Source organism: Anser brachyrhynchus, assembly GCF_964034855.1.
Source record: "Anser brachyrhynchus genome assembly, chromosome: 5".
NCBI classification, from domain to species: Eukaryota; Metazoa; Chordata; class Aves; order Anseriformes; family Anatidae; genus Anser; species Anser brachyrhynchus.
The window spans coordinates 32,725,603-32,741,891 of NC_137699.1; the positions used below are offsets into that span (position 1 = coordinate 32,725,603).

General features: G+C 41.5%; 1 protein-coding gene across 1 annotated transcript in view; it reads left to right on the plus strand.

The window, feature by feature from the left end:
* Window positions 1-16,289, plus strand: part of LTK (leukocyte receptor tyrosine kinase) — a 110,813-nt gene that overhangs the window by 71,177 nt on the left and 23,347 nt on the right. Inside the window, 8 exon segments of the mRNA XM_080593432.1 lie at window positions 4,027-4,121; window positions 9,152-9,253; window positions 11,145-11,322; window positions 11,842-11,992; window positions 14,042-14,173; window positions 14,740-14,790; window positions 14,792-14,897; window positions 15,749-15,931. Coding sequence (XP_080449558.1) covers window positions 4,027-4,121; window positions 9,152-9,253; window positions 11,145-11,322; window positions 11,842-11,992; window positions 14,042-14,173; window positions 14,740-14,790; window positions 14,792-14,897; window positions 15,749-15,931 — 998 coding nt within the window.

Genomic DNA, 16,289 nt, shown 5'->3' on the forward strand with positions numbered 1-16,289 from the left:
ATGAAGTGATGTTGGCAGCAGGTTATTTTTCACAGTACAAATGATTTTTAAATTGCTCCAATCTGATTTTTACATCTTCCTCAAGAAGGCCTGTCTCACATGACACTTTAGACCAAAAAAAAAAAATCAATCTCAAAGTGTATGCAGTGAATATTATAAATGGAAAAAGATCTATCTAATATTGGCAATAAAATAGTGTCTCAAAACTTCATGGATTAGAAGGTATGAAAGGATTGCTTATAACTTCAAATGTTCCCTACATCTTTTTGTAAAAGGCTAAGAATTTGGGTCTGGGAGTGATAATAATTCAGATCCAAGCAGCACTAAAGTGGAGAGAGGGTGGGAGAATGTTGTTCTACCCTTTTGCTAGTTTAATTTCATTATTACTTTTGGTCTCTACATTACCAAGTGTTCACCATAAGCACCATTGTCATGAATTATTCCATCGGAATAGGGTAGGTCTGCAAGCTGGCAATGTAATTAATATTATTGTCTGGCAGTCTGGAGCCCTGTGGGTAAGCATATGTTTAGTTCTGTGTATTTAATGTTTGACCAGTGAATTTGTCCAGAATAGCTTTTTTCCTCAGGCATTTTCATCTGGACCTAACCAGAGCAGAGTCTTAAGGGCTCTTCAGAGTTGTTAAAGAGCTTCTGCCTCCTCTGATAAATGGCCTCTTACGTTTGTTTGCAAAGACTGATTTCTGTATCAGCCCTCAGTTCTACAGGGAAACAGATCTTCTGTGGCAGGATGGAAGGGATAGGTTTTAGGGAGCACTAGCCAGCAATCCATGAGAAAAAATGAAATTCAAATACTGCTATGTCTGAAAGAGTTGAGCACTCAGACAAAATGGAAGAATTAGGTAGATCATGTGTGCATGTATTATGACAGTCTGTTTCAAATAGTTAAATCTTGTTTCACCTTGTGTAACCTTCTTGTATGCCATTTTCAAGCAAATTTAAGAAGTGGGTAATTTATCATGTGACACAACAGTGGTAATTGCTATGGGTAAGGCTGGAACAGTTCAGTCTAGCAAGCAGACCTGTGCTACCTGGGCTAAAGAGGTGACTGAAAACCATAGTAAGTTGTCATTTGATGCGCTGATCTCTAACAGAAATAGAATCACAGAATCATTCCAGTTGGAAAAGACCTCTAGGATCATCTAGTCCAACCTTTAAACTAGTAGTGACAAGTCCACCACCAAACCATGCTACTAAGTTCTACATTCCTTGCTGGAAAGTGTTGCAGCTATTTGACCCAAGTGAGGAAACCCTGGCCTTTGTACTCCCAGGACACCTGGTTGCATCCCAAGCCTCTTGTCTTGTTCTTGCCATGCTACTTCTGCCCTGTCTCACCTTCTGTTAGCACTCAGTCAGCACTCTTCCTTGTTTTTGAACACTTGGTTTCTCTTCCTTCTCCCCCAAGCTGTCATTTGTGAACACGTTTTACCTGTCTCACACTTCCAGTCCTAATCTCTGTCTCTGACCTTCTCCCTGCTTCTTGCTTCAACCTCTCTTCCAGAAGGTGCTATGTCTCTGTGGCTTTTTACAAAGCCTGACTCAACTCCCTGCCCTTCTGCTCCCTACTTCTCCTAGTCATCTCTTGCACTCTTTTATTTAGAAGACCCCAAACTTACAGTCAAGGTTTATTCCCAGTCTTTCTGCTCCCATGGGCTACTTGTTTTTGTCTGTAGAACTCAGGCCCAAACGCCTTGCACAATAAGTTCAAAATCCCCTGCCGTAATGTTCCCAGGGAGCTCTCCAAGATGCCACCTTGTTCACTCTGGAAATCAGTTCAGTCAAGTTCTTTCTTCTGTTTGTCCAGATTCAGCAAAACAATGAATGGTTATGGGAGAAAATACTGGATGACAGCCAGTAACAAACTGGAAGGAGAGAAGCCTTGGCAAGTAGGAGTAGGAGCTCATGGAGGGGATATATACATAGTTTTTAGCAGCAGATTCCCCATACTAATTTATTTCTTAGGAAAGAAAGAAGACAAATTAAACAATTCGCTGATCAGTCTCCCAGCTGGGCACCTAGCTACTTGAAAAACTGTTTCTGGTGATCAGTTGGCATATTCTCTCACTTGGTTCACATACAAAGGGAAAAAGGCTGCTATCAGAAGTAAATCAGGCAGGTAGAAGACTAGACAGCAGATAGCTGGAAAGGGTAATATGTTAGAGCAGCAAAATGAATTCAGTGAAAAGGAACACTGGAAACCCCTCTGGCTAATGCAGCACAGAGTTCAAAAGGCAAATTCCTCCCCTTTTTCTGAAGTTACAAGGAAGGGGATGCATAAAGAGCCCAGAACTTATGAGATGTCTGTTTTTATGCACCGGGGGATGAGGGTCATTCCCTAGGCACAGTGCCCCTCTCTTGTTCCAAGTCTGTGGACCAGATGCACTAGCTTGAGCTGACCAAAGCGATGCTGATATGGGTGTCTTAAGTAACGAGTAGGCTGTGGTGCTATATCTATAACTATGGATCCTAGAAGTGCCCTAATCCTGGGCTCAAGGTGCTGTGACTTTCACTTCCATCAAATGTTCTGGGACTGTGCAAGGTCTGAAAATGCAGAAATATTGCTAAACCTGCTAATAAAGAGAAGGGCTTATGTAGGAAGGTGATCCAGTGGTAAATTTCTCTGCTAACCCTGTACCTAAGGGAGTAGTCATCCAAGGGACACTTGATTTGCATCTGCTGCACCAACACTTATTCCCAGAGGGTTCAGATTCTGTAGGTATTAATGCTTTCATTTAAGCACAAGGGGCTATTCTTGAGTTAGGATAAAAACAGCTGATCCCTAAAGATTTTGATTCAACTGTGCAACATCATATTAACTGTGGATGTTAATATGTGGGATGTGCATGTGACTGAGCACTGGCACAGGTTTCCCAGAGAGGCTGTGGAGCCTTCCTCTTTGGAGATCTTCGGAATTCATCTGGGCATGGTCCTGGGCAACCAGCTCCAGGTGGCCCTGCTTGAGCAGGGCGGTTAGACCAGATGGCCTCCACAGGTAGATGCCAACCTCAACCGTTCTGTGATTCTGCGACATGGACCAACATTTGGCTGGTGGGTGGAATATGCATGCATGCTCTATTGCCACTAATTTGGAACAAGGGTGTACCTAGGCTGCAAGATTAAAGTGTTAGGCAGGTCAACGCTTGATCTCTCATAAATCACGATTGAGCTTCGGCAGTGACAGCAGTAGAGGTCTGCTCCATATGCTTTTAATAAGCTGTAAACAGACTGGACATCAGACACCTGTTTATTTCTGAAGTTTAATGAAAAACAATTTAGTCCTACCTGCTAGGAGGAGGTCCTTCAGCCCATTTTCTTTCCTCCTTCTGAATTCAGAATGTGGCAATGCACATGGGGCTTGACAGACCTCCTAGATAAGTAGCTAACACCTGGTCATGGTGGGAAAAGTGACCTAGCCCAGAATGCAAACACTTCAGTGAGTTATGGCTGAAATTTATAATGGCTTGACCTTCAGCTGAAATAAATTTGTCACCTTGTCATTATGCTGAGTTACATTGTTCAAGCCTCTATCATTGTTCAAGATCTCTATCTATTTGGATATTGTTGTTCTGTTCAGTTTTTATTTTGACAGTCTGTTTGGGGACAGTAAGAAGGAGATTTTTTTTTCCATTTCCTTTTGCATGTGCCAAATTCCGTTACCATGGTTGAATAAGAATGGTTGTACATTTATAAATATTTGTGAGGGACGGTAGCTTGTGTTTCTACATGTATGTGCAGACAGCAGAAGTAGGGTTCTCATATTTGTTCCACATGAAGTGTGGCATTATATGAATGTTGGTTGGTCCTTACTAACTGTTGGTATGTGGATAAGATTTCTAGCAAGCCTTTTGGCTGCTCAATGGGTCTTGTCTGAAGGAAACACTCTAAACTGTGATTATCACGATTGGTTGATAAGGGAACATTATATATATGTGTGTGTGTGTATATATATATATATATATTAAAAAAAAACTCTTTTGTCTTCTCTAAAACTTCTGTCTTACTGGAAAGGTTTAAGCTGCAACTCCTGGCAACCTGGGGCTGGAATTCCCAAGCTGACATAGCTATTGACAATATTACATTTGGACTGGACTGCTTCAATGACGGTAAGTCACACGTTACAGAATCCCTTATAGAATTTGGGTAGTGTAATCAGCATGCCACTGATCCAGGAGACATTTGTTCTGTTTCCCCCACAGAGTGCACATGGTTCATTTGCGTTAGTGTTTACAGTAGAATGACATCTTATATCAGATCTACTGAAGATTGAAAGTAGAGGCGATTTTACAGTGTGTTCATCCCCTAGTGTTCTTTCTTTTCTCTAATCTGGGATATCCTATATCACATAGTAGAGACCTGCCTGTGTGTCTTGGCAATAAACACTTGACTTATGCCTGAGCCTTAAGTGGAAGAATTACATCACCTTGTTCTTCAGCAGTCCTCTATGACCCACACACCCTGACAATTGATAGCACAAGTTAATTTGTTGAAAACAAATGGGAAAGCCACTATATTTTAGGAGACAAAAGGAGGAAAATGGAGGAATAAAGTGTCTCTCTGACAGTAAAGTTCAGGTTGTTGCAACAAGTTTATTTTACCCTGCAAGGAGGTGCATCAAAAGTTACTGCCAGATATATGTAATAGATGCTTTCCTTTGTTTCATTACTGCTAATGTGACTGATCACAATGTATTCCACTGAAGATGGAGCCAGTGCTCATCTCCAAAGCATGTTAGCAAAAGAGCTGAATTTTCTTAGCAGACAAGTGGAGCGAGGTTGGATACTTGAACCACCTGGAAATACTAGAAACTGCCCTCTTTTTGTCCATGGATAACAGACCCATATGCTCTTTAGTAAAATAACAAAAGAATATGAAACACTTAAATTGTGACTTCTGTTGCAGACAAAATGTCCTGTGCTACCCTTCACATGTCACCACATCCATTATGTCAGCAGCGAGGGTAGCAACATATCCCTGAAGAGACTGGCTGTAGCCTAATGTACCATGTGGGAAGGCTTATGTTAAAACTGACATGTGTTAAAAGTTCTTCATTATCAAAAGCCCCTTTAACCTCCCACCTTCATCCGATTTGGTGTCATCTACTCTGTCCCTTTGTTCTGTGGGGACTGAGGACACACTTGTATAAAATGCTGAGCATGCACATTTTCATTTGAAATTAAGCGAAAGAGATGCTCCTTTAGGCTAAAGTCATCTGTCCACTCCAGCTACTTAACACCCCTGGCTCCCAAACACTTTGGGACCTCCACACTAACACTTTGTTTTGAAATCTGTGGAAATCTTTTGAGGAAACTGAATAGAGTGATTCCAGATGCTCTTGCGCCAGCTGCCATGCATCCAGATGCTGTAGTTTACTGCTCTCCTAAGAGCAAATATAGGCAGCAGTGTACCTGCAGAGATTTTGCTGTCTCTGGCATAGGGACGTAATATTTGACAAAGAGGTGGGACATAAATGCTACTGCGATAGTTTTATCAGAGCTTGTCCATTAGACAACACCCCCACCCCCACACCCCAGTTACTCCTCAATTTCAAATGCTATAAATCACACCAATGTCCAGGAGTAGCAGCCACTTACCCTATCTGAAGGTGTGACCCAGAGTTATGTGACTCATGCAGAAGACAGACATCATGAAGGAAATGTTTCTCGGAAGCCTTGTATTTGCCATTGTTCCTTGAATCCTCTTTGCAAATCGATGTTTTCTCGCCTCTAAAAGCAACTCCCTCGCATTTGTCTTCTCATGACTTTAATTCAGTTAGGTTGTGGAGAAGCCCAGCAGCTCTGCTGTGCTTTAAGTAATGAAATTATTTCTCCCTAGCAAGGAGAGGTTTCAGATGTCAGAGATGGAGCCAATTAAGATCCAAGCAGTGAATTCTTTGCATGAGGGCAACAGGAAGGACATATGGCAGGAAGGAAGAATATGCCGTTTGCTAGCATGTAAATATTAATTTCTTCATCTATTTCAATCCTGTAGTTCAATTGTTCTTCAAGACCTAGTGCAGACCTTGAAAGCCTTGCTTGTATGCATGCAAGCCAGGAAAGAAGGTGAGGTCTTCTATATCCCTCAACACCAAGAGGAAATTATTGGTAACACTTAGGAGGGAAAAAAGCACACAGTAGTGAGGGCAGCTCAAGAAATACCAGTAAGGACAAAAAACCAAACATCTCATTTTTTGGATGGCAGGCACTCGGTGGGGACAGATGCTTTCCCTGTGAGAAAGGCAAAATGAAACCATCTTCTGATTAATAAAATCACCCTGCGTAAGACAGTGTGACAGACCGGGTGACATGAATCTGATATGTTGTGAGAACTTTTAGGGAACAGGCAGAAAGATATTTTATCTTTTTAATTAGCCAGGGCTAAATATGGGGTTCTAAAGAAGACAGTCTAAACATGAAAATGTGGGCTGGCATAGTGAATAGAATGCATCTGCATGATTGCTGTCCTCCCCAGTGCTTATGTGGTCACTGCTTTTACTGTTACATTTTAGTGCCCTGAGCATGGTATTGTTCCAATTAAGATCACAGGTCTGTGGTCTGTCAAAGTGCACTCTATTGCCTTGGCCTAGGGGTTACATTTCATTCTGCACATCATTTACTCTTTCAAAGAAGGCTGTTTTTTACATGACAGGACTGTCCAAAGAGAGCTTTGTATGGCATACCTCTAGATTTTTACTTTGGAATCCCCAACCCAGCAAACCTGTCCTTTTTGGCCTGCCTGTCTCATTGCTTGAGGTGAATGGAGGTGGGTGGTTCAAGGTACTCAGCACTACCTCATTTGACTGATTCAGTAAGGTGTTGACTAGAAATACAGTTGGATCAGCCAAAAGGCTGGGGAACGGGGAGGCTGGTTGAGCTACCTCATTCTCTTTTCCACTCCAGGACGAGCTGGAGAGACTTCCAGGATTACTCCACCTGCATCTGTAAGGTGGGATCTCTGAAGAGATCATGCACAATTTGAGGATACTGCAAGGCACCTCTGATTAATTCCTGCCCCGAAACCACTCCATCTTTGTTTTTTGTTTTTTTATCTTTTTTTTTCTCATTACAATCCCAGAGACAGAGAAGAACTACTTGCTTTAGCTCTGTGCCTGCAGAAGATTCCCCTTCTCCTTTACACTTCTTCTGTCCCTCTGTGGTTTGTGAGTCAACAGCATAAGTACTGGAGTAATGGAGTTGTGTGTTCTTCCTATTTTTCTGATATAAGCACACCTTAACATAAAGAATTCTTGTTCTTTTCTGTTCGCCTATGGTCAATAATTTGGCTGTTAGAGGAGCAAATAGAAGCTAAAACAGACTAGAGCACCAGCTTCTGTATTCTAGGCCTACACCATATTTGTAGAAAATGCCACCTTACAAATTCATGTCTGGCAGCGCATAAAGGATCATGCTCGTAAGAGTTAACAGCTCTTGTGGACAGGCTGATGCTCAGCCTGTCAAGCAGCTTGTGTACTGAAAACAGAGGAGACAGAAGCTTTCTTCCAGCATGTGAGGATTTGAGACTGTTTGGAAAAGGAGGAAAGATTGTTTGTTTGGAAAAAAAGCATTGCCTTAGGATACTCAGTTGGGATGCTGCAAAAAAAATCCATGCAGACACAGACCGGGTCTGTATTTCGGGGACTGATTTACATTCCATCACTCTGGCAAACATAACCAGACTTCTTGTATGTCTCTAACTAAAACTGTTTTGACCTATGGGATTCATAATTCAGTTCAGGCCTTGGGAGACCAAGCATCTTTTCTGGCTATGCATTGTCTTTTTCATTTGGTTTTCCTTCTTGCCTTTGATCCAGATCATTTGTTTTGGGTTAATTTCATTTTTCACTTGCTTGACAACTCCATCCATTGAAGTTCTCTATCTCAGTATGAACAGAGTGTGTCAGTACAAAGCTCCCTTTTACTTCCATCCATCAATGTGCATTCAGTCAGACCTGGGGGAAATATTCTCAGGAGTACAAACACAGCAAGGTCACCATGCTTCAATTAGTTATTTGGCCTTTCTGACACAGCTAACAAGGGTGTTAATTATTGCTATTTAGAGTAGTGTCTTTGCAGCAGAGATAATTGTCCAGCTGGAACTGAGTCTCTTTTGAATAGAGCATCAAACAGCTGTTAGATTCTCACAACTGGAACAAATTGAAATATTTGTAATGTTTTTCAACTAATGAAAAATATTCAATATTAAATTAACTGAGGCCTCATAAAATTGAATGAAGTCTCTCCTTTTTCTTATCGCGATTTTCTAATCACAAAATAGATCTGCCTAAAAATGGGTAATTTAACTTTGGAAACAAGATGCCTGCAGAGTATAAAGCAAGTGTTCGGTTATTACTTTTTCCTATTCTATTTGGTTATACATGATGTTCTCAACGCATTCAGATGCTTTGGTTCAGCAGCTACTTTGAAGTCCCTCCTCTCTGAGATAGAGCTGATTTTTGAAGGTCTGTTTCACTGCTCATAAAAGCTACATTTTGCTCTGTGTTTTTCAAAAAGGTTCATCCAAAGATTTATGGCTCCTGTCACTGATATACTGCTGTTTCTTAACTATGTCTTTTAGTGAGACGTCATTTTATTTAGTATTTTATTCTATATGCAAGGTTGGGAGTTTCAAAGTTGTTTGGTTAGAGAAGAGTGACCCATTAGGCTGGTTTACCTACTATGACACTGTTAAGAACTGAAAATGACTTTTTTTTTGATATCACTGTCCTTTACACCTGCACTCATTTGGCTGTCCACAATTGTCATTTGCTCCTTTGACCAGCACAGCATCAGTACGTGTTATCTGTTCTCCCACACCATGTTTTCCCAAAGTCTCTTGTAATCGCAGACAGTGCAGTTTGCTGGCCAAGAAGCTTATTTTGCAGGTAAGCCTCCATAGGATAACACGGGGAGTTTGTGTTCATGTTAAGTCCCGCTGCTTTCAGCACAGATAGAAGTAGCTAAGACAAGATACAGGCCCAAAAGAATGGAGAAAAATGCTGGGTGTTTTCTGTCAAAGGTATTATTTACTTATTTTAACCAAATGGTTGCACTTCATTTGTTCATGTGGTCTTTAAATTTTCTCTCTCTCTTTCCTACCATCCTTCTGTCTCTCTCATCCATTCTACAAACTATTACAGGAAGACAAACAAATCATTTCAGTGGGAAGCGACAGTACCCACGGGAGATTAGTATCCCTGATGAGCATCTTCTGAACCCCCTGGAAGAGCCTTCCCTCCCAGGTAGATGATTCTGTACTGAAAAACTGTCTCTTGGCTGTAAGAGGTGGGTCCCTTTGCATCTCCTGTATGTGATCTGCCTGAGTGTGGTCTGCCTGACCTATAGCAACAGAGCAATGAAGTATAATCCTTCCCAAAGTTGTAGAGACCATGTCAGGTAGTCTCTGCTTGCTCCAGGACAGCGCTTTCCTGAAGTGCAACTCAGCAGTCCTTAAAGAACAGAATGTTTTTAAGGAAAACCAGAATCTTTAGGTAAAAAAGCTTTAAGAAGAAGCAGAAGCTACATGACTCAAATTCAAAACACACAAAAGCCAGGCCAGGAGAGAAGGGTGTAGGCCAGTTCAGGAAGGTGGGGATAGACAGAGGTCTACTGGGACTTAGTGAGTAATGAAGCTGAACCTAATGGGTGGGATAATACAGGTGTAAAGATGAAGATCCAGGGAGGGAAATAGGTGAAATACATATGGAAATCCACTGAGGAGAGAAACTGGATGAAAAGCAAGGAGGACAAGGGATACTAGGGACCAGTTTACTGATAGCAGTTGAGTGCCACTCTGAAGGACAGGTAACAGCTGCATGGGTGACTAGAGTTGTCTGAAGGAGGGCCTGAGGAGAGGAGGCTGGGGTTGCCTGAGGAGCCAAGCATAGAGAAGAAGCAAGAGGAGGTGACAAGACAGGACATATTAAGCTTGGAACACAACCAGTAAGTATTCAGGAAAGCATATTCCACCCCAGAACCTTCAATGAGACGTAAGATTCCTGTGTTTTGAGGTTGTTTTGCTGCCAACAAATAGCTGTGTTCACCTGAGATGTGACAATCTATATTGCTGTCAGTTTCTTAGTTAGCTTACATGGCAGAGATTTCTTTAGTGTAGCTAACATTCTTACCCCACTGATCCATCTGTGTGTTGGCAGGGTGACATCTGTTGAGGATAGTTTTGCTTGCCTTTTCCTTTAAATAAGATTAGACTTTTGTTTTTAAAAGGCTTGTGATTTTTACTGCTCTTTTAATCATTCAGTTTTTAAACAGTTCTGTGCTGGTAAATCCTGGGGCACTTGATTCTGACCCTTGTGTGTGCAGCATATCATACAGTTTTAAAAACTTTTACTACCTTTCATCAATGGTCACTAGTTGCAATGGCAGATGTTTTCGACTTTTATTTCTGTGTATATACTTCAGTTCTCACCTGGAAAATTGCATAATACATCCTTGTTTCATATGGGTGTTGAAAAGAAAAATTTGGTAATGTCTGTGAGGCACTTGGATAAACCCCCTCAGAATCCCCTCCCAACCCCACAGTGATGCATTTATCTGCAGTCCATGATTTATTAAATATTTTGCAGGAAATAAGGTGAGAGAAAAAAAGCAGTGACCATAAACAGAGCGCTATTCGTGCTGTGACTAGAAAAAAGCTAGGATAATGTGGTAAAAGCATTCTGTGATCATATAATTAAGGACAGTATTATAGTGAATTGTATTATGAGGGAACTGCATTAAAATTGAACAGTTAAATATATCTTTAGCATGTACCGTCTTTCAAGTCCTCAGCATTACAAATGTAAATTTAAGTATCTCTTTGCGTATAATTACCATCACAAGCATGTGATCAAATTGACCCATTCAGTTTTAAAGCCATGTACGTAGCCAATAGTGCTGCAACATGATCTTTCTCACAATCATCTAGTTTTTATGTAAAAATCATTAATGTCCTTTGTGAATAACAATGATGTGAAATTTGTTATCAAAGAATCACAAAGGAAATATATCAACAGGAACAGTTGCTCATTTGGATGGCACTTGGCCTTTAGTTACAGAGTTCTGTGAGTTATTGCACATGCCTGAGAAATACTGGGAAGCTCATACCTGCCCTAACTCTGGCTGTTCTGGTTACAGGGGACACGTCTGTTGTTCTCTGGTGGTTCACAACATGTGGTGCTAGTGGTCCACATGGGCCAACTCAAGCTCAGTGTGACAATGCCTATAAGAACAGCAATGTGTCGGTGACAGTGGAGAAAGAGGGCAGGCTTCGAGGAGTGCAAGTGTGGAGAGTGCCAGCCACAAACCGATACAGGTATGTATCCGTGCTGAAGAGGTAGCCATTTATCTACTTTCTGGCTGTGGAGTTTCAGCAAGCATAAGTGGGGGACCATCTTTATTGAGTGGGTGAAGAGAACAGCAACATAGAAAAGAAATAGCTAGCTGAAAGGATCTGTGTCTGAGCTACTGTTGAAACAGTGACTTAAGGGAGATAAGAACAGGGGTGACTGTGGGCATGCAATCAAAAAAAAATAGAAGTGTTACCATCATTTCAGTCCCAAAGCCTTGGTATTTTTGATTTGGCCATGCCAGCTCGTGCTGTTTGCTTCTGAAATCTGTCTCCAGTGCTCTGGCTTAGACTTGATCAATCCTCTTGAGCAGCCTCGGCTGTGTGAGTATCAAAAAAAAGGATGGCCATGAGATGCTGCAGGGGGAGCCTGCTCTGGAGCAATGCCTGTTTGGGAGTGCAGGCTGGGGAGAGCTCACAGATGGAGATGCTTTGGGGGATGAGAAGTGTAAGATTTGTCTCTTTAACTACACCCATTTCTTTCAGGATTTCTGCCTATGGAGCAGCTGGAGGGAAGGGAGCCAAAAACCACAATAAGAGGTCCCACGGGGTCTTCATCTCAGCCACCTTCCAGCTGGAAAAAGATGAGCTGTTGTACATCTTAGTGGGGCAGCAGGGGGAAGATGCCTGTCCTGGGGTGAGGGCTGCACAAGCACATGTGGGCAGAGACTTTGCAGATGAGATTCAGTGGGTGGCTTGGGGTTTGGCTGAACTGGTGATGAAAGACAGAAATCCCAGGATCCAGCAATGAAATCCAGTCAGGACTGGGAAGAACCAATAAACCAAGTTAGAAAGAATCTCAAAACAAATGTAAAGAACTCTGAAAAGAAAAACGACTCCAAAATGCACAAATAAATACAAAGCCCACAGGAACTTTTCTTTAAGCTCCTGGTATTTAAATTCTTCATCGGTTTTCTTCTGCTTATTTTAAGAGGGGAGCTACTAGGCAAGAGTTGTGTGCTCCCTCTCTTATTTTTCTGCAGCCTGGATTTCTTTCTGTCTGCCAGGATTTCAGATAATTTTCTGTTATTTATGGAAGCAACTACAAGCCCTAAACAACATTCTGGCTGCACTTTCTTAGGTACTGTCTAAGCTTAGAGACAAATATCTAAATCCAAAGTCTATCAAAACCAGTGGGAATCTTTCCACTATCTACAGTGGCCCCTGAATTAGATGTATGTAATGGCAAAAGAAAACTACTCATGATGAACAGAAATTGATGACACAAATGGTTATACATGTGTCCGCTAACACCAGATTCGGTGATCTAAAAGTCCTTTTTATCAGTTAGGCTCAAAAGTTACCTCTTCAGCATGAATTCTTTGTTATTACCTCTTTCCAGAAATGTGATCTGCCAGCCCATGCCCAGGAACTCTTTTCCCCACAGATAGACTACTATGCAGACAGTTTTCTCATTTCCTCACAGATAGACTATGAAGTTTTGGGATGTGTATGTTGTTCTTGGAGGCATTCAAAGTTCCCATTAAACTTGCCCAGAGCACATGATGTCTTTCCCAGATACTACAACTGATTCTAAAATCAATATTTCTTCACCTTAGATAGTACAAGAATTACATCTAAAACATGCATTTGTATATCTGCAGTTCCCTGATAAACCTAGATAGTGGACTATCTAGGTTTAAGTCACAGTCTTCAAAGATTCCTTTATTACCTTATATTTCGTGAATTGTTCCCAAAATGGCAAGATATATCCCAGTACAACCTCCTTTTGGAAGATGCTATTGGAAAGTTTTCCCCCTTGGCCCAACTTTGTTTCTGGCTTTGGAAATCCTGCTGAGTGTGTATGTTAGTAACTGATGTGTTTGCTCCTTTCTGTGAAGAAGTTCTGCAGCTACAAACTTTCACTCTATCCTCAGATTTGCCCCAGTTGCTTTTCCCTGGTCCTCAGCTATGCTGCCATCCTTAGTCCTCTTCTTTGAATGAGAGGACACAGGCAACAGAACTGGCACCACACTTCTGGCCTAGATATGTGACGTGATCCACAGACATGGGGATTTCACGTGCACTAAGCTAACAGTAGTTTCTGAAATCATTCAGAATTCATCATCTGACTGACGTTGGGCAGATTTACAGTCATTGAAACTCGTGTAACTCAGTGTACACACACACAAAAAAATCTAAGATGGCCAAAGGTTCTTCACTTTTTTAACCTTTTCAGTGTCATCTAGTACTTAGCAGGAATAAGAAGCTGGGACTCCAGGTACCTGTTCCAAGATGTGTAATTGGTTCACTGTTAACTATGTGCCTATCACCTCTGCTTTATGCATTTGTGAGCTTGAGAAATAGATAACAAATATAGCAGTAAGGAAGGTCTGAGAATTAATCCATAATTCAAATACATTTTAATGGTTTTGGATGTACGATATTCTAAAAATGAAAAAAAAAATTGTGATATCAATAGTGAGTTAATTGCTGTAATGCTTTCTTTTTAACTGTAGCATTTCTATTTTTAATTGCATGCGTGGCATAAGTTTGCAAGTCAGATGTAACAGTTCCATCCCTCAGCTCTTTTCCTTGTAGAAGAGCTCATCCTCCATATAGATAATATATATACTGATTTATATGTGTTTGACAAGCATCACAAACAGTATTACTATACTGAGATAGATAAATCTCAAGAACTGGGCCTTGCTGATATACGAGTGTGTCTCTTGTTTCCTTTCAGGCCAATCCTCAAACCCAGAAGATCTGCTTAGGGGAGTCATCTCTCATTGAAGAAGATTATAAAAAAAGAAAGGACCTGAAGGACTGGGCTGGAGGAGGGGGTGGTGGAGGAGGGGCAACCTATGTCTTTAGAGTAAGTATTCCCTCTTTCCATCCAATCTGAGCAATGTCCAGCAGTGCAGCTACCTTTCACTATCTGTCATGACATATGATACTCAGTTCTTAAAAGAAAGTGCTGGAAAAGGAATGTCTTTTTCTCTTCCCCCTGTCTCCTCCACCTCTTACTATGTCTCTCCCTGTCTTTTTGTCTTTTTAATTGAAATTCTTTATCTCTTTTCATATCCTCGATCATACTTGTCACTGTCACTAAGCAAGCTGAACTGGTTCTTCAGTTCTTGACACCTCAGGTCTGGGAATCACACCAGGGTCCTGTTTTAATACTGGCAGCACTCCTACAAAAACAAACAAACAAACAAACAACAAAAAAAACCCCACTGGTATTCAATTGAACAGTTACTTTTGTACACAGAAACACCGTGTAAAGCATTTTTATAATGCAGTCAGGAAACAATCAGTAGTATTGCCCTGGCATTGGGCCACTCTTCTTTGGGTTGCTTTCATGCTTTTTGATGAGTTTGTGTAAGTTCACATATCCAAGGGACGTGAAGTTTTTCTGATGTTTGATGGGGGGTTTTCCAGCAGAAGGATGGGATTTTCGAACCTTTGCTCATCGCAGCAGGAGGAGGAGGAAAAAGCTTACCTGAAGGCTCAGGACAACTCCCTGGATGATGTACCACTGGAGCAATTTGAGAACAGCACTGCAGTACCTGGAGTCAGTGGGAGGACTGGGGCAGCAGGTGAGATGCTAAAACCACACAAGTTCTGAATCTGATGGCTGAATTCACAAGCTGTCCTGTAGGCAAGAAGTGAGGAATTCTGTGGTAGCAGTAGTTAGAATTATGCTGGTAGACCCTAAAGGATGTCTTTTTATATGGTGTGTCACTAGATAAAAGAGAATGCACAGGACAGGTGATGAGTACTCCAGTAGAGACTATTCCATAGAAGGGCTCCTCTCTCCTCTGTAAAGACTCACAGAGTGAAAATGATGTATTGGGGGTGGAGCGCACTCCTCCATGCTGTAACAAGGGCCTTAGAAGAGAATACTTTTTTCCCTGTTACTCCCCTGAAAACCTAACAACAAGAATGTTTCTGGAATTATCCTAGAAATGGAAGCTTATTTATAATCTTGTAACAAATGTGCCTAGAATCCATTCCTAAGAGACAAAAAAATAAAATAAAAAAAAATAATCCGGTGGTTCTCCGTCTCTTGCTGTGTAATGTCCTTATATAGAGGGACCACTAGAATGAGATGAGGAAATCCAGTTTAGTTTTAATTTCCCTAGGGAACTCAGCATGGCTGAAAGCCCTAATCAGTTATCCCAAAGGAATCTGGTGGGCTCCTTATTTCCCCAGTGCCACTAGAAATTGACGCTAAAGCATTGGTTTTGCAGCAGGTACCCCAGGTCATGCACTAGATTTCTACTTTGTTATTATCTATGACAACAAGGAGCTTGTCTGTGTATTCTCTTACCCTTTAAGAAATAGTTAACTTGAAAGCAGGCACTTCTTAACACATTAATTAACGTTTATTTGTTTGTGCTTCCCTCACCTGCTCTTGTTTTTCATGTCTCACTCTCTGATTGTAAAGGTGGAGGTGGTGGCTGGCAAGATGTGACTCTGCTTCCTCAAGCTGGAAAGTCCCTTCTGGAAGGTGGAGAAGGGGGGCAAGCTTGTCCCCAAGCACTAGCCAAACTCCAGTGGGCCACCTCTGGTGGTTTTGGTGGGGGAGGAGGAGCTTGTACTTCTGGTGGAGGAGGTGGAGGCTACAGAGGTAGGTCTGATGAAGAAATAGTCATACTGTCTATTTTTGTACAATTCAGAGCACCTGCAGCTAGAGGCTAGAGCTCTCATTGCAGAGGTATGCTACTGCAGAAGATAATTCACAGACACTTCAACCTGAATTGTACAAACCTCCACCTCACTCCATCTATAGTTAACTGTGGAAGTCAAGGTTACAGAAGTATTTCTACAGGACTTAGTATTTGGAAGATGTGCTGAATAATCCCTTCATTTGTCCTTAAGTTGCCCAGGGAAAATGCTCCATTTATTTTTTCTGTTTCAAGCAAATACATATTAACCTTGCTGAACTGAGAAATTTCACTTGTCTTGGTACTTGTTGGGATGAATGA